Source organism: Protopterus annectens, chromosome 4.part1 (assembly GCF_019279795.1).
Source record: "Protopterus annectens isolate FY-2018-M chromosome 4.part1, PAN1.0, whole genome shotgun sequence".
Lineage (NCBI taxonomy): Eukaryota > Metazoa > Chordata > Ceratodontiformes > Protopteridae > Protopterus > Protopterus annectens.
Window position 1 is genome coordinate 995,915,851 of NC_056734.1, and position 19,276 is coordinate 995,935,126.

At 44.1% G+C, this 19,276-nt stretch overlaps 1 protein-coding gene across 5 annotated transcripts in view; it reads left to right on the top strand.

Annotated features, from left to right (window-relative positions):
* LRCH3 (leucine rich repeats and calponin homology domain containing 3) overlaps positions 1-19,276 on the top strand; it is a 3,082,729-nt gene that overhangs the window by 2,901,865 nt on the left and 161,588 nt on the right. For all 5 annotated transcript variants that reach the window (XM_044070695.1, XM_044070696.1, XM_044070697.1 and 2 more), the window contains one exon: positions 14,054-14,131. In XM_044070695.1, coding sequence (XP_043926630.1) covers positions 14,054-14,131 — 78 coding nt within the window. The remainder of the gene's footprint in view (positions 1-14,053; positions 14,132-19,276) is intronic.

A 19,276-nucleotide genomic window follows, 5' to 3' on the forward strand; every position in this document is an offset into this window, starting at 1 on the left:
AGTTCCTTTGGTGAGCAGAGGCCTGCTACCACAACAAGGGACTCCCTTTCACTCTACCCTTGCCGCCCAAACCCTAACAACAGACGCATCAGACTATGCATGGGGGGCTCACATGGCAGGGCAGTGCATTCAGGGCAAATGGAACCAGATACAAATGCACTTGCATTTCAGTAAAAAAAAAATGTTGACAGCCTTCAAAGACCATATTCTTCCAAGACAACTATTGGTAAAGACAGACCACACCACAGTTATGTGGTACATAAACAAGCAGGGGGGAACCCACTCATATCCTCTCTGCAGACTAGTCATGTCTCTATGGAACACAGCCTTGAGCTACCAAGTACACCTGCAAGCTCAATTCCTGCCAGGCAAACTAAATTCATTGGCAGACAACTTAAGCAGAAATCTCATGGACCCACACGAATGGAAACTAGAAACCAAAATATTCAACCTCTTGAGGCTCAAATGGGGGACTCCAGAGGTAGATCTGTTTGCCTCCCCTCAGAACTACCAATTGAACAAATTCTGCACAAGAACTCCCCACAGCCAAGCTTGGAAAGTGGATGCCCTGTCCTTTACCTGGGAAAGCCTCTCAGTTTATGCCTTTCCCCCTCTGCTTCTCCTCTCGAAGGTTCTGCTAAAGATCAAGCAGGACAATCCAAGGTCAATACTGATTGCACCAGACTGGCCATGCCAGCACTGGTACCCCCTCTTGCGCATTATGACACTTCTACAACCATGGCACCTGCCTCAGACCCCTTCCATGCTGTCCCAGCAGGCGGGCCAGATTCTGCACCCTCAGCTTCATACCCTCAACCTTGCAGCCTGGCTAATTCCTTGAGCTCTTCCCTAGCATTCCTCAGTAAGCAGGTACTGGATGTCATTCTGGAGGCAAGGAGGCCTAGTACTAGAAAATCCTATGTTGAAAAGTGGAAAATATACTGTTGCTGGAGCCTGGCTCAGGGGATGGGCACAATGGTGCCCAGCTTACCTCATATTCTACAGTACTTAACAGAAATGATCCACAATGGCCTTTCCTTCTCGTCAGTTAAAATTCATGCCTCTGCCATTTCAGCTTATTATAATACTGAGCCACCCCTCTTCTCTCACCCGTTGCTAAAGCAATTCTTTAGAGGGGCCAAAATTGTAAGACCCCCAGGAGAGCTCCCACTCCAGCCTGGAACCTTAACTTTGTATTGGAAAAGCTCACTCTTCCTCCCTTTGAACCAGCTGCTACAGCAGAGTTGAAATTCCTTTTTTTGGAAAACAGCCTTCCTTGTAGCTATCGCGTCAGCAAGAAGAGTGTCTGAATTACAGGCCCTCATGGCAGTGGAACCCTTCATTATCTTCCAAGCGGACAGGGTTTCCCTCAGGACTAATCCTTCCTTTATGCCCAAGGTGGTGTCTTCTGTGGCCCTAAATCAGTCCATTCATTTGCCTACTTTTTCCCCTAATCCGCAAAACAAAGGGGAACGAATACTGCACTCTCTGGATGTGCACATACAGATTCTATTTGGACAGGACTAAGCCTATCAGAAAATCTGAACAGCTGCTAGTTAGCTTTGCTGCAGGGGCAGAGGGGGGAAGGCCATTTCAAAGCAAACCATTTCCAAATGGATAGCCCATTGCATTCATTTCTGCTACAAGCACCATGGAAAACCTACCCCACAGGGGATAATAATCACATTCCACCAGGGCTGCATCTACTTCTGCGGCATTCCTCAGAGGGGTCCCTACCAGGGACATCCTAGAAGCTGCTACCTGGAGCTCTGTACATACCTTCACCAAGCATTACCACTTGCCTATCTTTTCTAAATCCAGAGCTGGATTTGCCACTGCAGTCTTGCAGGAATTAATAGCTGGCCCTAATGCTCTTTAACTTCCTCCTGCCTTCCTTAGCTTTGGGAATCTACCCAAATGTGATGACTGCAACAGTGAAACATGAAGAACATAGTACAGTTGTGTACACTTACCATAAATGTAGATGTTCAAGTGTATTCACTGTTGCAGTCTTGGTTACCCTCCCTCCAGCCCCCTAACTTCTCTTGGCTCTACCTCTCCTTCTTGTTGGTATATTTATCTTTTCTTGTGTATTTGCTTTTTGATGGGGGTTTACCATACCTTTTAATTGCTTCCTGTTGTGGGGGCACCTGACATCTGGGGCAAGAAAAACTGATGTAATGGTGTCGGCTGCATGTTTTATACCCCTTACAACCAGACGTCAAGGAAAAAGTGACAGCACCCGACGCAGAAATCTGAAGAGTCTGGTATTCAGGCCGGCTGAGGGCTACCTGCAGGCAGATAACCCAACTGTGATGACTGCAACAGTGAATACACTCGAACATCTACATTTATGGTAAGTGTACACAACTGTACTTTCTCTATGTCTTTGGAAAAATGTCTGCTTCCATCATACTAATTCCCATAGCTCGCCTCCACATGAGGGTTCTCCAGTGGATGCTGTTTGCTCAGTGGTCAATCTTTGAGCTTCCACTGTGTTACAAGATCATGATAACCAATGCCTGCAAGAAAGACCTCTAATGGTGGATCCACTCACAATCAGTACTTTAAGCCATCCCTTTATTCCTCCACAGCCTCTGACTACGGTAACCACAGACGCTTCCCAGATAGGGTAGGGTGGGGGCTTTTTCTCAGGAAGAAAGCTCAAGGCATCTGGCAAGATACAAGGCTCACTTTACATATAAATGTCCTAGAGATGAGAGCAGTGCCTCTAATGTTGCAAGCATTCCAGGACTCTCTTCCTGTAGGAACAGTTGCAATCCAGATGGACAACATATCTGTAATTTGGTATATCAGCAAACAAGGGGGAACTAGATCATACCCACTTTATCGAGTAGCTCACAGGGTCTGGCATTGGGCTGTAGCCTTCAACCTCTTTCTAATAGCAATGCACATTCCGGGGAAATCCAGTGTCATTGCAGACAAGCTCAGCAGACCATTCTGTGGCCATACGAGTGGTCCCTCAATCAGAAAGTAACGGAAGTGATCTTCTGCAAAAGGGGCCAGCCTTGCTGCGACCTTTTTGCCTCACCTAACAATGTCAAATGCAGCAACTACTTCGCCCTTATCCCTCCAATGGGGGAGTCACCAAGGGATGCACTTGTTCACGAGTGGCCCCTGGGACTTATTTATGCCTTTCCTCCAATCCCTCTAATTCCAAAGCTCTTACAGAGAGCCAGTTTGTTGGAGACAACCATTATCCTAATTGCCCCCTACTGGCCTCGTCAAATCTGGTTTCCCTTCCTTCAGCCTCATTTTATGGTACGAACCCTGGATTCTGGACCCAGTTCTGGAAGTTCTGACACACCTGTCAGGGATGGTTCATCCCAACCTAGACACCCTGAAACTGAGAGCTTGGGTGATACAGTTCCCCTAATTGCCAGGTTTCCATCCCTCTCCTCTCCAGTCAAGCATATAATTTTATTGTCCCATAAAACTTCTACTCAGAAGCTTTACAGAAGCAAATGGAAGAAGTTTGTTATATGGGTAGACTGTAAAAAGGTAGATCCCTTTACAGCACCAGTTCATTCTGTGCTACAATTTTTGTCTGAGATCTTCATTGACAGAGCAGCCGCACCCTCGATTTAAGTTCAACTAAATGCAATCTCTAATTTTCACATAGGAGAAAATGACCACCCTATCAGTCGCATAGAGTTTGCAAAGCCTTCTTGAAAGGCACTATTATGCTAAGGCCTCCATACAAACATCCAATGCTCCATTGGGATCAAAATTTCATCTTATCAAACATTATATTTCCCCCTTTTGAGCCCTCAGCCACATGCGATATGAAATATCTCTCATGGAAAGCCCTGTTCTTGGTAACAATTACTTCAGCCAGAAGAAGGGTGTCCGAGTTGCAAGCCTTGTCCATTAAACCTCCTTAACTAATCATCTGATGATGTTATTCGTCTTTGCATTCATAAAATAAGTAGCAAAGGGCCACAGCTCTAGGGTCTGAAGAAGTTCATTTAATATGAGTGAACGAAAGCACTCACAGATTAAAGTTTTGGTTTGCCTTAGGAGCTATGGCCCTTTGTTACTTATTTTATTAGTGCTTTATTTTTTGTTTTTTCTTTGCATTCATCACTGATGGGTTCGGTTCCGAGCCCTCGGAACTGAGTTGGCCTATTACCAAGCTCAAACAAACGAACACCACCGGCTCACGTCCAGGAAACAGTGTAAGGAACGTAGCTGGAACAGCAGCTCTTGAATACACAATAATCCACCAAAAATCCACCAACGAAGCTAATAAAGCAACTTCTTTATTGCACGATACACTGAGACAAGTACAAACACTAGTTAAGTGCTTTCATCTGCCATTCGCAGACTTCATCAGAACTAGTGCATCCACCATTGCAACATATTTAAACAAGACTTGGCACCAAAAACCACAGAACTTTCTTAAAGACACAAGTTGAAGAAACGCATTTACGAACATTATTATAGGATACAAGGTTAAAGATTATAAAAATGCCCTATATAGACATATTAATGAACATGGGGAACATCATACATTCTCATTTATTATTATAGATCGAGTCGGATTTATTATATGGAGGCGATTGGAAAACAAGATTAGCATGTAAGGAAAGTAAATGGCAGATGCTGACAAATGCTACTAGGAGTCCAGGTATTAATGAATATATTAGTATTAAACCTTTTTTGATCATGGATTCTAAGTAATAGTATGTCCCAATACTTGCTAACAATGATTTCTTGGTATTAAATTAGTGGTATAGTTGTTCACAAAATATTTATAATATTTATATATGTATTATTTATAAGTTTTATAAGTGTTTTTATAAGTGTTTTTGTATTAATTCTATTAATACATTTTAAGATTTTAACTAGGGTTATTGTATGAAGTATTACATGAATCATTTGTATTATATTGATCACGTACATCTAGTGAAGATTTGATACATTGTGTCTTTAAGAAAGTTCTGTGGTTTTTGGCGCCAAGTCTTGTTTAAATATGTTGCAATGGTGGATGCACTAGTTCTGATGAAGTCTGTGAATGGCAGATGAAAGCGCTTAACTAGTGTTTGTACTTGTCTCAGTGTATTGTGCAATAAAGAAGTTGCTTTATTAGCTTCGTTGGTGGATTTTTGGTGGATTATTGTGTATTCAAGAGCTGCTGTTCCAGCTACGTTCCTTACACTGTTTCCTGGACGTGAGCCGGTGGTGTTCGTTTGTTTGGTCGACCAGTTCATTTTTTGTTTATTACCAAGCTCACACCAAACAAAAAACTCTCGAGCTAAGCTTCTATCTAGAATGCCCTTCTCCCTGTTACCTCAGATCTTGTTTGCTGCGTAGCCATAAAGCCACATTTTAGCTGAGCTCTCAGCTTAAGTGAAAGCTTTTTTGATATTTTGTGTAAAAAACTCATTGAGATTTCTTCCTTTATTGAGCGTTAGTCTTTCTTGTGTTAAATCAGAGTTAGATCTTGTTCTTTTTTCTTCCTTTTTCTACCCATTGGTAAACTCTCAAGGTCCGTTGTTGGTACGACCCTCTCTCCTTACCCTTGTGATATTCCTTCAATACCATAGTTGGTATTCCTACTTTCCTTCCTAACCTGTTAGTGCCTTTCAATAGTAAGTTTCTGTTATATGTATATCTATAATACTGTGTGGTTTTGAACTCTGAATTGCCAAAATAGACTCATTTCAATTTTGTTTTTGAAGTGCTAGCCTGTTGTGTCTCTCTTTCAAGATGTTGTATAAGAAGGGGACTTCAGGGTTTAAGCATTGTACTTCATGTAATGGCAAGTTGCCTGATAGGGACACTCACGATGATTGTGTGTATTGTTTGGGGGTGCCCCATCTTTTGGTGCAACCTCCTTGTGACATTTGTCAAAGCTTCAGTCAACACACACAGAATGAGCGCAAGAATAAATTGATACTGAAAGGGTTACTTAAGTCTCCCTTTTCAGAGGCCATTTCTGCGATGGAGGTCTCAACCCCTCCTACTGTAGACAAAAAGAGGCCACACTCTGTTCCCTTTTCACCCTTGGATGATCTGGGTAAACCTTTGAAACTAAAAGTTCCATAGTTGTCCTCGGAGCATAAATTGGCCTCATCGGCACCATCCTTGTTGGCTCTGAGCACTTCGAAACCTACGATATCGGTGCCAGCTTTGGCTCTGATTCTGCCTCCAGCACCGACAATAGACCTCACCACGCCTGCTACGACTTCAGCACCTGTCACCACTCCGGCTCAGTGCACACCTTTGGTGCCTACGTCTGATATGACATTGGAACCCCCCCCCTGCTTTGGCTCCGAGTGCCCCTTCGGCACCGAGCTTTGTTTAGATAAAACTGGACTTGACCCCTTTAATCCCAGTCTCAAAACATGAGACTTCAGTGACGGCAGACCTTGCACAATGGACCTGATACTCTCCATCCATAGATCCATTCCCGGGTCAGATGTATAGCCCGTTCATTGATCGACCTGACTCCCCATCCGGAGTATCCACTAGATCAACCAGGAGCCTGTCAGAACTTGATGTGCTGCGTCTTGTGGACCAGCAGTTGGCAGCCAAGGGGATACCCACACCTTCTAAGACCCATCCGCCTACAGGACTTGGGTTGGTTTCTCCACAGTCTTCATCTTACTCTCCTCCTTTGACCATTCCGGTTCCAAAGCATTCTGCTCTGACGTTCTCCTCTGAACCCACAACTTCTGTGACTATAGTGGACCTCACTCAGGCTCTGGGTTTGCCCCTTTGGTCCTCGGTTCCCATGGAACAGGTCCTTTCTCAATCTCGGGATTTGTGGGTGGGCTCCTCGGCTCTGGGCACAGTTCCTGGTGTGCCTTCGGTTCCATCCTCTGTGCTGGTTGTCTTGTTTGCACCAGTCCTGCTTGAGGCTCCATCCGCAGTGGGCAGGTTCATCGGAGCAGGGTGTGACCCTGGTCCCGAGGTTGTCTTTCTCTGTTCTGGGCTCCCATCCCTCTTCAGATTCCCCTTTCTCACCCCCTTAGCTACAGCTGCCACAGACCACCTCCCTGGGGCACCGGGCAGAAAAGCTGCAGGACACCCTTACTCGGGGTACCCTCTCTTTCGAGTCCTCCTCAGAGGCCTCTACTGAGGAGCCCCCTCAGAAGAGATCATGCAAGAGGAAGCACATAGACCCGCCTGAGGAGTCTCTGTCGGAAGACCTGGATTATGATGATGGTGAAGGATCCCCACGGTCACCTCTTGATGATGTCTCTTTTGGGGATATCCTTGAAATGCTGAAACAGAGAGGTGACTGGAAGCCCTCCAACCCTTTGTCTGAGTCCGTGTTCCTGCAGGCTTTTCACTCCTGACCATTTACCTCTTGGGTGACCCCCGCCTGCCGACGAGCTCGTCCAGCTCATTGTGCACGCTTGGAAGAACCCTTATTCCATTGAGGAGCGATGCCTCGAAGACCTGACAAAATTCTTTCCCTGCCCGAGGAGAACTTGCATTGGTAGAGAGGGTTACCAATCGAAGCTATGATGGTGGTGGTGGCCATGAAAAAGGACTTGGCTGAGGAGAGTCCTGCTGTCCACCTACCCAACAGAGAGTCCTGGGCGGTGGACAGACTTGGGAATGGAGTTTATCCATCAGTGACCTTTGCCATACAGTGTCTGAACTGCTTGGCACATTTTACGAGGCTCCAGAGGGACATGATCTCTGAACTCCCTGGAACACTCACAGGGCAGGTGTCTGATGAGGTAAGGGGCAAAGTTGCCTCATAGCTCACAACCCCTGGAATCAATTTCCAACTCGTCCATGAGGTTGCTATCACATGCAACTGAAGGGGTGGCTATAGCGGCGGGTTCAGGCATTGTCATGAGAACGTTATGCCTGGATGCCCATTTCTGACCTCGCAGATCCCTTCAAGTCTTCCTTTCTGAATGCTCCCATCGAAGCATCATCCCTTTTTGGCTCCAAGGTGAAAGACACGCTAGCCAGGTGCGAACAAGATGACAAGACCCTGTCTGCCATAGGCCTGCAGTTTTCCAACCCTTAACATTCCTTTTCCAGGAATCAGAGGAGTGAGAAAATGTGACACAAAAAAATCTCAGGGTCCTTTCCGTGCCACGCGTGGTGGTGATACCCCTAGGGGCAGAAGGGATAATTCCGGAAGATGCCCCTACAGGAGCAGACGTGGTCCTCCTAACCAGAGCTCCAGGGATTCCTTCTCTGGAAGGCCTTACCAGTGGTCCTGAAGAGCAGCCCAATTGCTTACCTCTGGAAGCAGTCTGAGGTCGTTTTTCTCTGCACCAAGCTACCTGGCACTCTATTACCACCGATCGTTGGGTGCAGATTATAATCACCAGAGGTCACACCATTCCCCTTTCTTGTCAACCAACACTTTTAAAAAAGCTTCCCGACGTTCCACCTAGTCAAAGGGAAGACGAAGCTTCAGAAATAAAAAAGCTGCCTCAAAAAAGTCATCCAACCAGTCCCACCAGACCAATGCGGTTCCAGATTCTAGTCAATATTATTTTTGGTGCCAAAAAAGATAGGGGACTGGAGACCCATTCTGGATCTCAGCAGCTTGAACAAGTCTGTCACCCAAACCAAATTCCGGATGGCCACAGTTCAGTTCATTCTCCCTTTTTTAAGGGAAGGCGATTGGATGTGCTAGATAGATCTCAGGGATGCGTATTACCACATCAAAATGGACAAACGTTCCAGGGGTCTGCTTTGCTTCCAACTGGGAGCCAGTCGCTATCAGTTCCATGCTGTGGCATTCGGTCTCTCCACATCTCCCAGAGTGAGTGTTCATGAAGTGTATGGCAGTGGTCACAGCTCATTTGAGACTACGAAAATTCTGAATGCTTCCATATTTGGATGACTGGCTCCTCACCACTCCCACCAAGCATCTGCTATTAACAGCCCTGCATTACACTCTCTCTCTGGCAAAAACTCTGGGAATAACAGTACACTGGGAGAAATTAAACCTTGCTCCTACACAGCAAATTGAATTTATTGGAGGAGTGTTCAACACCCAGTCCTGTCTAGTGTCGCTCCCAACCCACAGACTCCAGCTCCGGGTGATACTCTGTCAAACAAAAGTTTCAGCAAGGGAGGTTCTTCAGGCCCTAGATTTCATGGCAGCTTCAATCCCAATAGTTCTCCTTGAGAAGCTGCACATGCGAATTCTGCAATAACTGCCACCCTCTCAGTTCCCAGATTTATATAACCAACTCCTGCAAGCAGACCTTCTTTGTTGGATGAGGCCAGATGCAGAACTTTGGAGATTCGCCCATTCCAGTCTCCTCAGCCCAAGGCCATTGTGACCACAGATGCTTCCCTAATCAGGTGGAGGGGCCATTCCCAGGGAAAGACAGTCCAAGGCACATGGTCCACCCTAGAGGCCAACCTGCATAACAACGTTCTAGAACTAAGAGTGGTGCTGTTAGCGTTGCAGGCATTTCACCCAGTTCTCCCTTTTCAGACGACTGCAATTCAGTCAGACTATGTCAGTGGTCTGGTATATCAACAAGCAAGGAGGAACCAAGTCCTACCCCCTGTGTCAAGAGGCCATGAGAATCTGGCAGTGGGTGATAGCTTCCATCCGCTTTCTGATAGCCACGCATATACCGGGGAGCTCGAACGTAATTGCAGACAAACTGAGCAGATGCTTCCTCCTGCCTCACGAGTGGTCCCTCAATCCCGAGGTGGTAACAGAAATTTTCAACTATTGAGACCAGCGTTGGTGCGACCTTTTTGCCTCCCCATCGAACAAGTTTAGCAGCTGTTTTGCCCTGTTCCCCCCATTGGCGGAGTCCCCAAGGGACGCTCTGAGCCACGATTAACCCACAGGACTTCTTTATGCTTATCCCCCCCATCTCACTTATCCCACAGTTTTTAAAGAAAGCTCTTCGGTTGAGATGCAAGGTGATCCTCATAGCTCCGTTCTGGCCTCGACAAGTTTGGTTCCCCTTCCTTCGGCCTCACCTAGTATACCCGCCATGGATTCTGGACCCTCTTCCAGATCAGATTACTCACCCCCAAGGGTTGAGCCACCCGAATCTGTCCAGTCTCAAGCTAACTGCTTGGTTTCTCCACTTCTATTAATTGCCAGGCAAGCTTGTCTCACCTCATCTGTTCTAGCCTCTCATAAACCATCCACCAGAAGTCTATAGCAGGATAAATGGAAAAGGTTCTCCACCTGGTCTAAGGATTACATGCTAGACCTGTATTCGGCTCCACTGACTGCAGTGCTGCAATACCTGGCTAAGTTTTTTGATAATGGCGCCTCTGCCTCTACCATACGAGCACACCTGGTGGCGATTTCTAATTTCCACAGTGGTTTAGATGGCACCCCTCTCATCTCCTTACGTCTATGCAATGCCTTTCTCAAGGGAACCTCTCACATCACACCTCCTGTTAGACGGCCTGTGGAACCATGGAACCTCACTTTAGGCCTTCAGTCTTTGACTCAAACCCCCTTTGAACTCACAGCAAAGTGTGACTGTCCTGGAAATCTTTCTTAGTAGCCATCATGTCAGCCAGACGGGTCTCTGAGCTACAGCATTGTGTATCAAGAGGCCCTATCTGGTCTTCCATAAAGACAGAGTATCACTCCGGATGAACCCATCCTTCCTTCCCAAAGTTGTTTCTGATTTTTCCATTAACCAGACCATTGGACCTACCAGTGTTCTTTCCGAATTTTTCCAATAAAGGAGAGTACTGCCTACATTCCTTCGATGTACATAGGCAACTGAGATTCTACCTAGACAAGACTAAACCTATCCGTAAGTCTGAACAGCTTTTCATCTCCTTTTCTGGGCCTAGAATGGGAAATTCTGTTTCCAAGGTTACATTATCAAAATGGCTAAGGCACTGCATACGTTTTATCTATTCCCTCACAAAAGAACCTATGCAAAAGGTTAAAGCTCACTTCACTAGATCTATGGCAACATCTTTAGCTTTCCATTCCAGGGCTTCCATGGATAACATTTGCGCAGCAGCCACTTGGGCTAGACCTCATACCTTTATCAATCATTACAAATTGGACTTAGTCTCCAGAGGGAGAGGTGCCTTCGGCTCAATGATACTCAGGAATGTTCTTCCATAAGGGCCGCCCATGAACCTCAAGGTAGCTTGGGATTCTGTCCCATCAGTGATGAATGGAAAGAAGATTAACAACATCAGATAAAGAAGTTATGTCTTACCATAACGTTCCATCTGTGTTGTTCATCTTCTTTCATTCATCACATCCCACCCCCTCTTTCCTCCACCAAAGTCTCCTGGGAAATGCTTTGGGTCCAAATGGTGTACTAGGGCATTTGCACAGAAGTGGCCTCGGCTTTACTTCTCTATCTTCAACAAACTTGATCTGAGGTAACAGGGAGAAGGACATTCTGGGTAGAAGCTTAGCTCGACAGTTTTTGGCTGGCACGAGCTTGGTAATAGGCCAACTCAGTTCCAAGTGCTTGGAATCGAACCCATCAGTGATGAATGAAAAAAAGATGAACAACACAGATGGAACATTATGGTAAGACATAACTTTTTTTTTTCACAAAGTTAGGGGGGTGTTGTGCACTAATCCATCCTTTCTACTCAAGGTTGTGACAGAAAATACCCTTAACCAATTTATAGACCTCCAAGTTTTTTTTTCCCAGTTTTCAAAACAAAGGAGAGTATTCTTTGCGTGATAGACAATTACATTTTTATTTACACAAAACTTCGTAATTCAGGAAATTAGACCAGCTTTTCATTTCATATTCTGATACAAAAAAAGGTCATCCAGTTTCAAAAGTCGTATTTTCCAGATGGCTTTCATTATGCATATCCCACATTTAAAATTCTAAAAATAAAACCCTTCCAAATGTTCCTAAATTTCATTCCACTTGATCTCTGGCCATGTGTGCTGCCTTTCATTCTAGACTACCTTTGGATAATATTGGTACAGCAGCTACTTGTGCAAGACCTCATACCTTTATTACTCATAACAAAGTGGATTTGGCCTCTAAGAGCAGAGCCTCCTTTGGTTCTATAATTCTGAGGAATATTCTCCCATGAGCCACTCAAGAGTCAATTGATTGGGACGTGGTCCCACACATGAGAATAAAGGCGAGATTGACAACATCACATAACAAAGTTATGTTCTTACCATAATGTTCCATGTGTGTTGTCCATGTCGTCCTTTATTCTCACAACCCTTCCTCCTCCCCTGCCTAAACTCCAGATAGACTAGTTAACAAACAGGAATTCAGTGGAGCCATATAGCCTCAGAGTATAACCTTTTCAGTTTGCTTCTAAATTTGTGACAGAAGGTATATCCATTTTTCTATACATCAGGAAATTGCTACCATGTGACCCCTTTTTATGTGCTGCCGGGGGGCAAACAAGATATGAGGTAACTAGGGAAATACATTATAAGTAAAGAATGAGGCCTATGAGCTTTGCTGAAGACCTCGAGCTGGAGTATTTGCCAAGACAGATCTGACCCACACATGAGAATAAAGGATGAGATGGGCAACACTCACGGAATGTTATGGTAAGAACATAACTTTTTTCTTTTCATCCCAGATCTCTAGGTTTGGCTGTTTCTAAGCAGACCATATCCTCTTGGATCTCTAAGTCCATTTGTTTTTGTCACTATTTTCATGGAAATTGTCTTTCTACTTCAGTGAAGGCTTATTTTACCAGAGCTGTTGCTTCCTCTGGTGCTTTTTTCAAATGGTTGGATACCAACTCAATCCTTGAGGTTATTACTTGGACTTGTGTCCAAACCTTCACTAAGCATTACAAATTGGATACTATTTCCAGAGTAAGAGCTGGCTTTCCCAGAGATATCCTGCATGGTTTTCTAGAGGGCTCCTTTGTGCCTTCCTCCTGTCAAGTTTACTCTTCATCTTTTGTTCTCTCCTGTTTATAAAGAATACTGCAACAGTGATATTTAAGCATATAGGACAGTTGTGCAAATTTTATCATAACAGTAGATGTCTTTCTCTTCACTGTTGCAGTATTCACTTCCTCCCTCCTCCCACTTCTGCTCTTACTCCTCCTGTCTTCCTGGCCTGGAATTCTTTTCTTTTTTTCCTTCTGGATGCTGCTGTTCTTTTTAGTTCCTAGGCATATTGTCCCTCCTGAGGCTTTTCAGTTCTGAGGTCTTTATGTTCGTACATCACCTTTCTGCCCTACACCTTAAGCAGGGAGCAGGCATGTGATGTATGATGTCTGTAAAATCCTAAGGCGTTGATATATTGGCTGGAGTTTGGGCCACCTTTGGCAGGGAATCCCATTTGTAAAGAATACTGCAACAGTGAAAAGAAGGACATTTACTTTTATGGTAAGATTTTTACACAACCGTATTTTCTCTGGAACAACAGGTGTGTGAGATATGGAGCCATTAAAAGCTTACACAAGGAATATGAAACTGATGACTGGGAAGAAGATAGGTGAATTTGACAAAACCTTAATGCTAAGATTGTCTGTTATCCTGACCACTGTTTTGAGATTAACTGTAATGGTATGTGTTAAACCCACAGCTGTAATTTTTCTTTATCAGTTGTGCCAGACATGATCTGGTAGATTCATGAGCTAGATGCCTCTAAGTGGTTGGAATAAGAGGTCTCAGAATGCTCCATCACCATGTGTGCACACACTAAAGTGCTGAAATTCTAAATAACTTTCAAAAACGAAGGGATGGCTTGTGAGTGACAGAGAGGATGTAGTAAGTTGTTGATCCACCATGTAGATGGGCCCTCTCATTGATAAAATGAAACAGTCCAAAGATGTTATCTTACAAGACAATAAGTGACAATATGTAATGTCTATAATCTTTTGCTACAAAGCTTTAGATTTAAGGGAGGGCAGAAAGTCAGAGCAGTTAAAATATGTGCTATTTACCAAAGACGTAAATTAAAAATGGAGTGGATTATTTACCCGGGCATGTTTTACTAATTCATGCAATCAGCAAAATGCTACTATTGAATTTTTTTGCATGCTGAGCACATAATATTGTATGAAAGGATTTCTTTAAAACCAGGTTTAATAACTATAAATGTGTGTATTTTCTAAAGATAATACATGCTTCTGTTTTCAGCCTAAGCTGACAATGGCAAAATGTAGAAGAAATGTGGAAAACTTTTTGGAAGCCTGTAGGAAAATTGGCGTACCACAGGTAAATTTTCTGTTCATGTTAATTCTTTTTAAGTAATGCACATGTTGTCAATGATGCACCCTTTCGGATCTATCATCAATCGCATTAATATGAACTCACATCCAGAGAAAAAGTTTTGCCAGAGTTATCCCTCCTAACTTTAATTACCTTCCATCAGAACTTAAGACAAAGTACAGAATATTCCCTTTTCAGGAAAAAGCTAGTAGAACATCTTCTGTTAAGTGCTCCTTTAAACTCCTCTTGTAGCCTGAAAATACATTACAAAATATTAACAGCACTTGCTGTGTACGATTTTATGATTTTATTATACTGTGTTGTATGGAAGAACAAGTAACTGACTTGCTGCGTAACACGAGATAACAAGTGTATTTACTTATATAACAACTGCTTTCTATACCTGAGATCCAAATTATTTTCATTTATGTAACTTAGTCTTGAGACCTTTAGCCGGTGTTGCTCTGAAATATCTCTACTAGAATCCTGTCTTGCATTCATAAAGCTAAAAGCTGTTTTTTTCATCAGCAGATGCTTTCATTGGAAGACAGAGTATACAGTTACAAGCACTTAAGTAAGAAGTAACTGAACAATGTTCTGACTAATTTGTATAAAACATTATAATTAGTATTTAAGGAAATCAGGTAAGTAGTTCAGTTAAAGTAAATTAAGTTTGAAAACTTTGGGAAGTGAATACTTTTGTAAGCAGTTGCATCCCCAAAAGCCTTAGTACTTTAATGCATTAAATATAACAGTACACAGTTTTTAGTGTGTTTATTTAAAGATAGCCAGTGCATTTTTTCTTAAAACTAAAATGAGTTTACTGAGAGTATACAAGTTATTTTTCACATCTCGCAGGGAAATAGAGATAGGACAAAGACATATGGTATCTGCAAGAGGAAACACAGGCTCTAGAAATGCACTCTTAGCATGATTAAGCCTAATTTTAAAACATGATAAAGTCTGTGGGTGCATCTGCCTGTTGGGGCAGCTGCCTCTATAATGAGTGGTAACTTTCTTTTTTGTAAAGTATACATAGGTATGTGTGTTTGCTGTGAGTTAAAAGGGGTTGAGGGCTAGAGATGTTTTAGTTTTTTTTTTTCCGTTTCTTGAGGGTTTTTTTAATAAAAGGTATGTCAAAGTGTGATATGGGTTCATTCAGACATGAAAGGTAGCAACTGCATACAGGAATTAGCCTGCCAAGCAAGCATGTGTGCTTTCAAATTGGAAACCTGTTTATTTAAAAGGACTGTTATGAAGAATGTTTAAAAGTAATAGGTTCTTATCTGAATGGCTGCCTTATCAATATCAACGTGGAATGTAAATGTCTTTGTAGATATAGATAAAAAGCAAAAACGTTTTGAATTATATTATGAAATGTAGTAAATAGCAATGAGTCACATTTGAATAGAAATAAGCATGTGAATTTGACAAAGAAATGATTTGAAAGTGGGCATTCAGCAAACTCTCAGGGACAAAGGAAAAGTGGAATAGTAATACTAACTGATAGAAGAGGGAAAATAAGATGCTAATGGCAGATATGTGGTATCTGGGATTACTAACAGGAAATAAGGATTACTCTGTTATGTATTCCATCTAAAAGTACCATAATGAATTTTAAGAGAATTTTGTGAGTAGTACTACCCTTTCAGAAAGGAATGCCATTTATGGGTGGGGACTGGAACCTGATTTGCAATATTGAGGATGTATCAGGGGACTCAGACTGGAAATATACAAAGAAAGTGAGTAAATTGCTGAAAAAAATATATGAAAATATTTGGAAGGGAAGATGTGAAGTTAGTAGTAGGGACTTGGAGAAAATCTACGTTATTCTCAAAGGTACAATAAGTGCGCTATGTTTGTCTTTTCGGCTTTTCCCGGTTAGGGGTTGCCACAGTGGAACTCCGGTCCGCTAATGATTGGCAGTCGATTTTTATGGTGCCGAGTTGCCAGCCCGACGCCCAACCATAAACGAAGGCATGCCCATTCACGGATGTCTTTCGGAGGCCACTCGACAGCGGGGAGGGCATGCAGACTACACACAGAAGGTACTCCAGCCAAAAATCAAACAGGAGAACCTCTTGCTGTGAGGCAACAACACTACCGCTGTAAGTGAGCTATACTGAATAAAATGTATATTTTACAGGAGTATCAGTATTTAGTTGAAAGCTTTGAAAAACTTCCAGTAACTTTCAGATCATGCACGAATAAAGACCAAGATGAAGGGTAGTGAAGTAAAATGACTCTGGCACTTTTCTGTTTATTTCTTAATAAGGAAGGAATTTAAGGGATGGTTAGTGGAAATGAGTCAGGAATTATAGGGAGTTGGGTAAAATGAAAACAGAGTTTAAAAAATAAGAGGAAGAGATTTGGGAAAGAGGTAATAAGTCATTAGTTGTGAGAGGTCTGACTAGTGTGTTCTGAAAGATCTTAAGCCCTGTCTTGTATATAGCATGCTACTTAGTTCAAGAGATTTACTGTACAAATATTACTAATAACAGCACTGTTTTACTTAAAGTTGCATTTTCAGTCCCTTCGTTGTCTTCAGTCACTTATTGTATAATTGGTCAATATAGTAGTCTGTAAGAACAGATAGTATTCCCATGGAGGTGTGTAAATGAAGAGGGGAAAAGTGATAAAAATCTGGGAGGTTTTATTTAACTCATTCAAGCCTGTAACTCCTGATGTTAAGTTGTCTATCTCACCTTCGTTTCTTGCTTGTGGGGATCAGAGACGATCCTCTGCTCCGACTCTGCCATCTTCTATAGCTCGAGAGTTGTTTACTGGCTCGAGGCTACCCCTTATCCCGTGATACCTAGCGAAAGCTACCCAGATCTCGTTTGCTGCTTCAGCTGCAAGGTTCGTTGTTACTGGCTCAGGCTCGTGTAAGTTTTATTATACCTTTCTATCAGATTAGGGTTCCTTTTTTGATAATTTATAGTTTTCTACATAGTCGTTAATTAGTTTGTTGTAGTATTAGTGTAATTGTAGTTTCCCTTAGAACTCGTTTAAATTAGAGTGTCCCCCCCCCCACTTTTTTCCCCATCCCTCTTGCAGGTAGCATTTTTAGTTTAAGCCTTTCTCTTTTTACCTCATAGGTAACAGTTTAAGTTAGAGGCTTCCTAGTTAAAAAAAAAAAAAAAAAAAAAAAAAAACTTCTTAACTGTAGTTTATTGTGTTTTGGTTAGGTTAGTGTCTGTAGTTTTTTGCTGTTCGGCCCTTTGGCCAAAACTTTCAGTGTAAGGTAGTATTTCTCTACTGGATATGTCTAAAGAATCCAACATGTCTGGATTCAAGAAGTGTGACTCATGCCGTCAGAAAATGTCTCTGACAGATGGGCACACTTCTTGCGTCTATTGCTTAGGCGCAGTGCACCTGCAGGACTCTTGTTCTGTATGCCATGCATTCTGCCCAAGGGTTCTGCAGGAGCGCAAAAATAAGCTTATCTTGAGGAGTCTTCTTAAGACCCAGGATTCACCGGCCAAGGCTCAGCCGGTGAAATTTCCTAAACCGGCAAAATCCTCGGCTCCCAGCTCGGAGCCATCATTGGCCCAAACATTACCTACTACTTTGGTTCCGGCTGGAACTGAGGAGGCTGCTTCCCAGTCGGCTCCACCAGTATCTTCGGAGCCGTCTCGGACCCACAAGAGACCAAGGTCGCCTTCTCTAGAGTCGATACATTCGGCTCCTCAGTGTCCCCTGTTTCAGAGTGACCGCAGTCACAGATCCTCCCACTCCTCTCGGTCCTCTAGACTCGGATCATGACGTGGAGAGAGTGGTCAGTAGGTTGTTGAAGTCGCAGGCACTGGCCAAAATGTTATCCATCCCCTCAACAGGTGTCTGCTCCGTCCACTTCCATCGATGTTCCTCCTCCGACTCCTCTGAGTTCGGAGCCAGAGTTTGTTGGGGTTCGAATTGTGGAACCGTCGGCACCGATAACGATTTCCCCTTCGGTTCCATCATCAGCTCCAATTCCCTCGATGGTGCCTTCTGTTGAGGGATCTGGGCGCTGAGACTCCCTCGTCGGCTCCGAGGGGGCGAGTGGCATTGGACCCTTGTCTGTCCCCATTCTCCCTCTCGGAGCTTCGGGGCAGGTGAACTCGGCTCCTACATCGGCCTCGGAGCCGTCCCCCTTGGTGCGGAGGAGGATTCCGGTTTCCTCGGAACCGAAGCCTTCTTTGCATCGTGGCAGGGATGCCTTTGATGTCATGAGGAGTGTACTGGCCCCTGAGTCAGCACCACGTTCGACCCCACTGGCTCCGTCCCCTGTAGTGCCTGCGTCAACCTCTGTCCCTCCTCCGGACCCCAAGCTTGGGGCTCCGACACTCCAGAGCACCCCACTGGGTGTTTCCTCTTATTCCGAGGCCTCCCCTGATCATTCAGAGGAGGCCCCTTGGAAGAGGAAGTGCAAGAGGAAGCACATTGACTCCCCTGAGTCTGTCACTTCGGATACGGATTTGGATGAATCGGAAGGGTCCCCGGGATCCCCCTCTGAAGATGTTTCCTTTTCGGACATCCTAGAAATGCTTAGGCAGAGGGGGAACTGGACTGCCCTAGCCCCTACTGAGGACGAAGGTGTATTCCTGGATGCGTTTGGTTCCCGCCCTTCCACCTCCTGGGTGTCTCCGCCCTTCGATCCACTAAAGTCAGTAGTGGCTTGAAGGGCTTGGTCAGCCCCGGATACAGTGGAACCAACCCCAAGGAGGCCCGGCAAGTTTCACTGCACCCCCTGATAAACAGTTCCTTACCAAGGGTATTCCCATGGATGCCATGGTAGTAGCAGCGGCCACTAAAAAGGAGTTGGCGGAAACTTCTTCCTCTGTCCATCCTCCTAACAAGGAGTCTGGGACCATGGATAGATACGGGAAGTGTATGTTTGCTTTAGCGACCTTTTCCATGAGGTCACTGAATTACTTATGCCATTTTACCAGGCTTCAGAGGGATCTCCTGAAAGAGCTTGGAGATGCCCTCCAGGGTCCATCAGCTGAAGGGGTTCAAGCTAAAGTAGCTTGTCAGCTGGTGACCCTTGATTCGGTAGTTAATTCCTCCATGAGGCTCATTTCCTATGCAGCCGATGGTGCGAGTAGAGCCGCAGGTACAGGCGTGGCCCTTAGGAGACACGCATGGATGCGGCTGTGTAATTTTACGGAG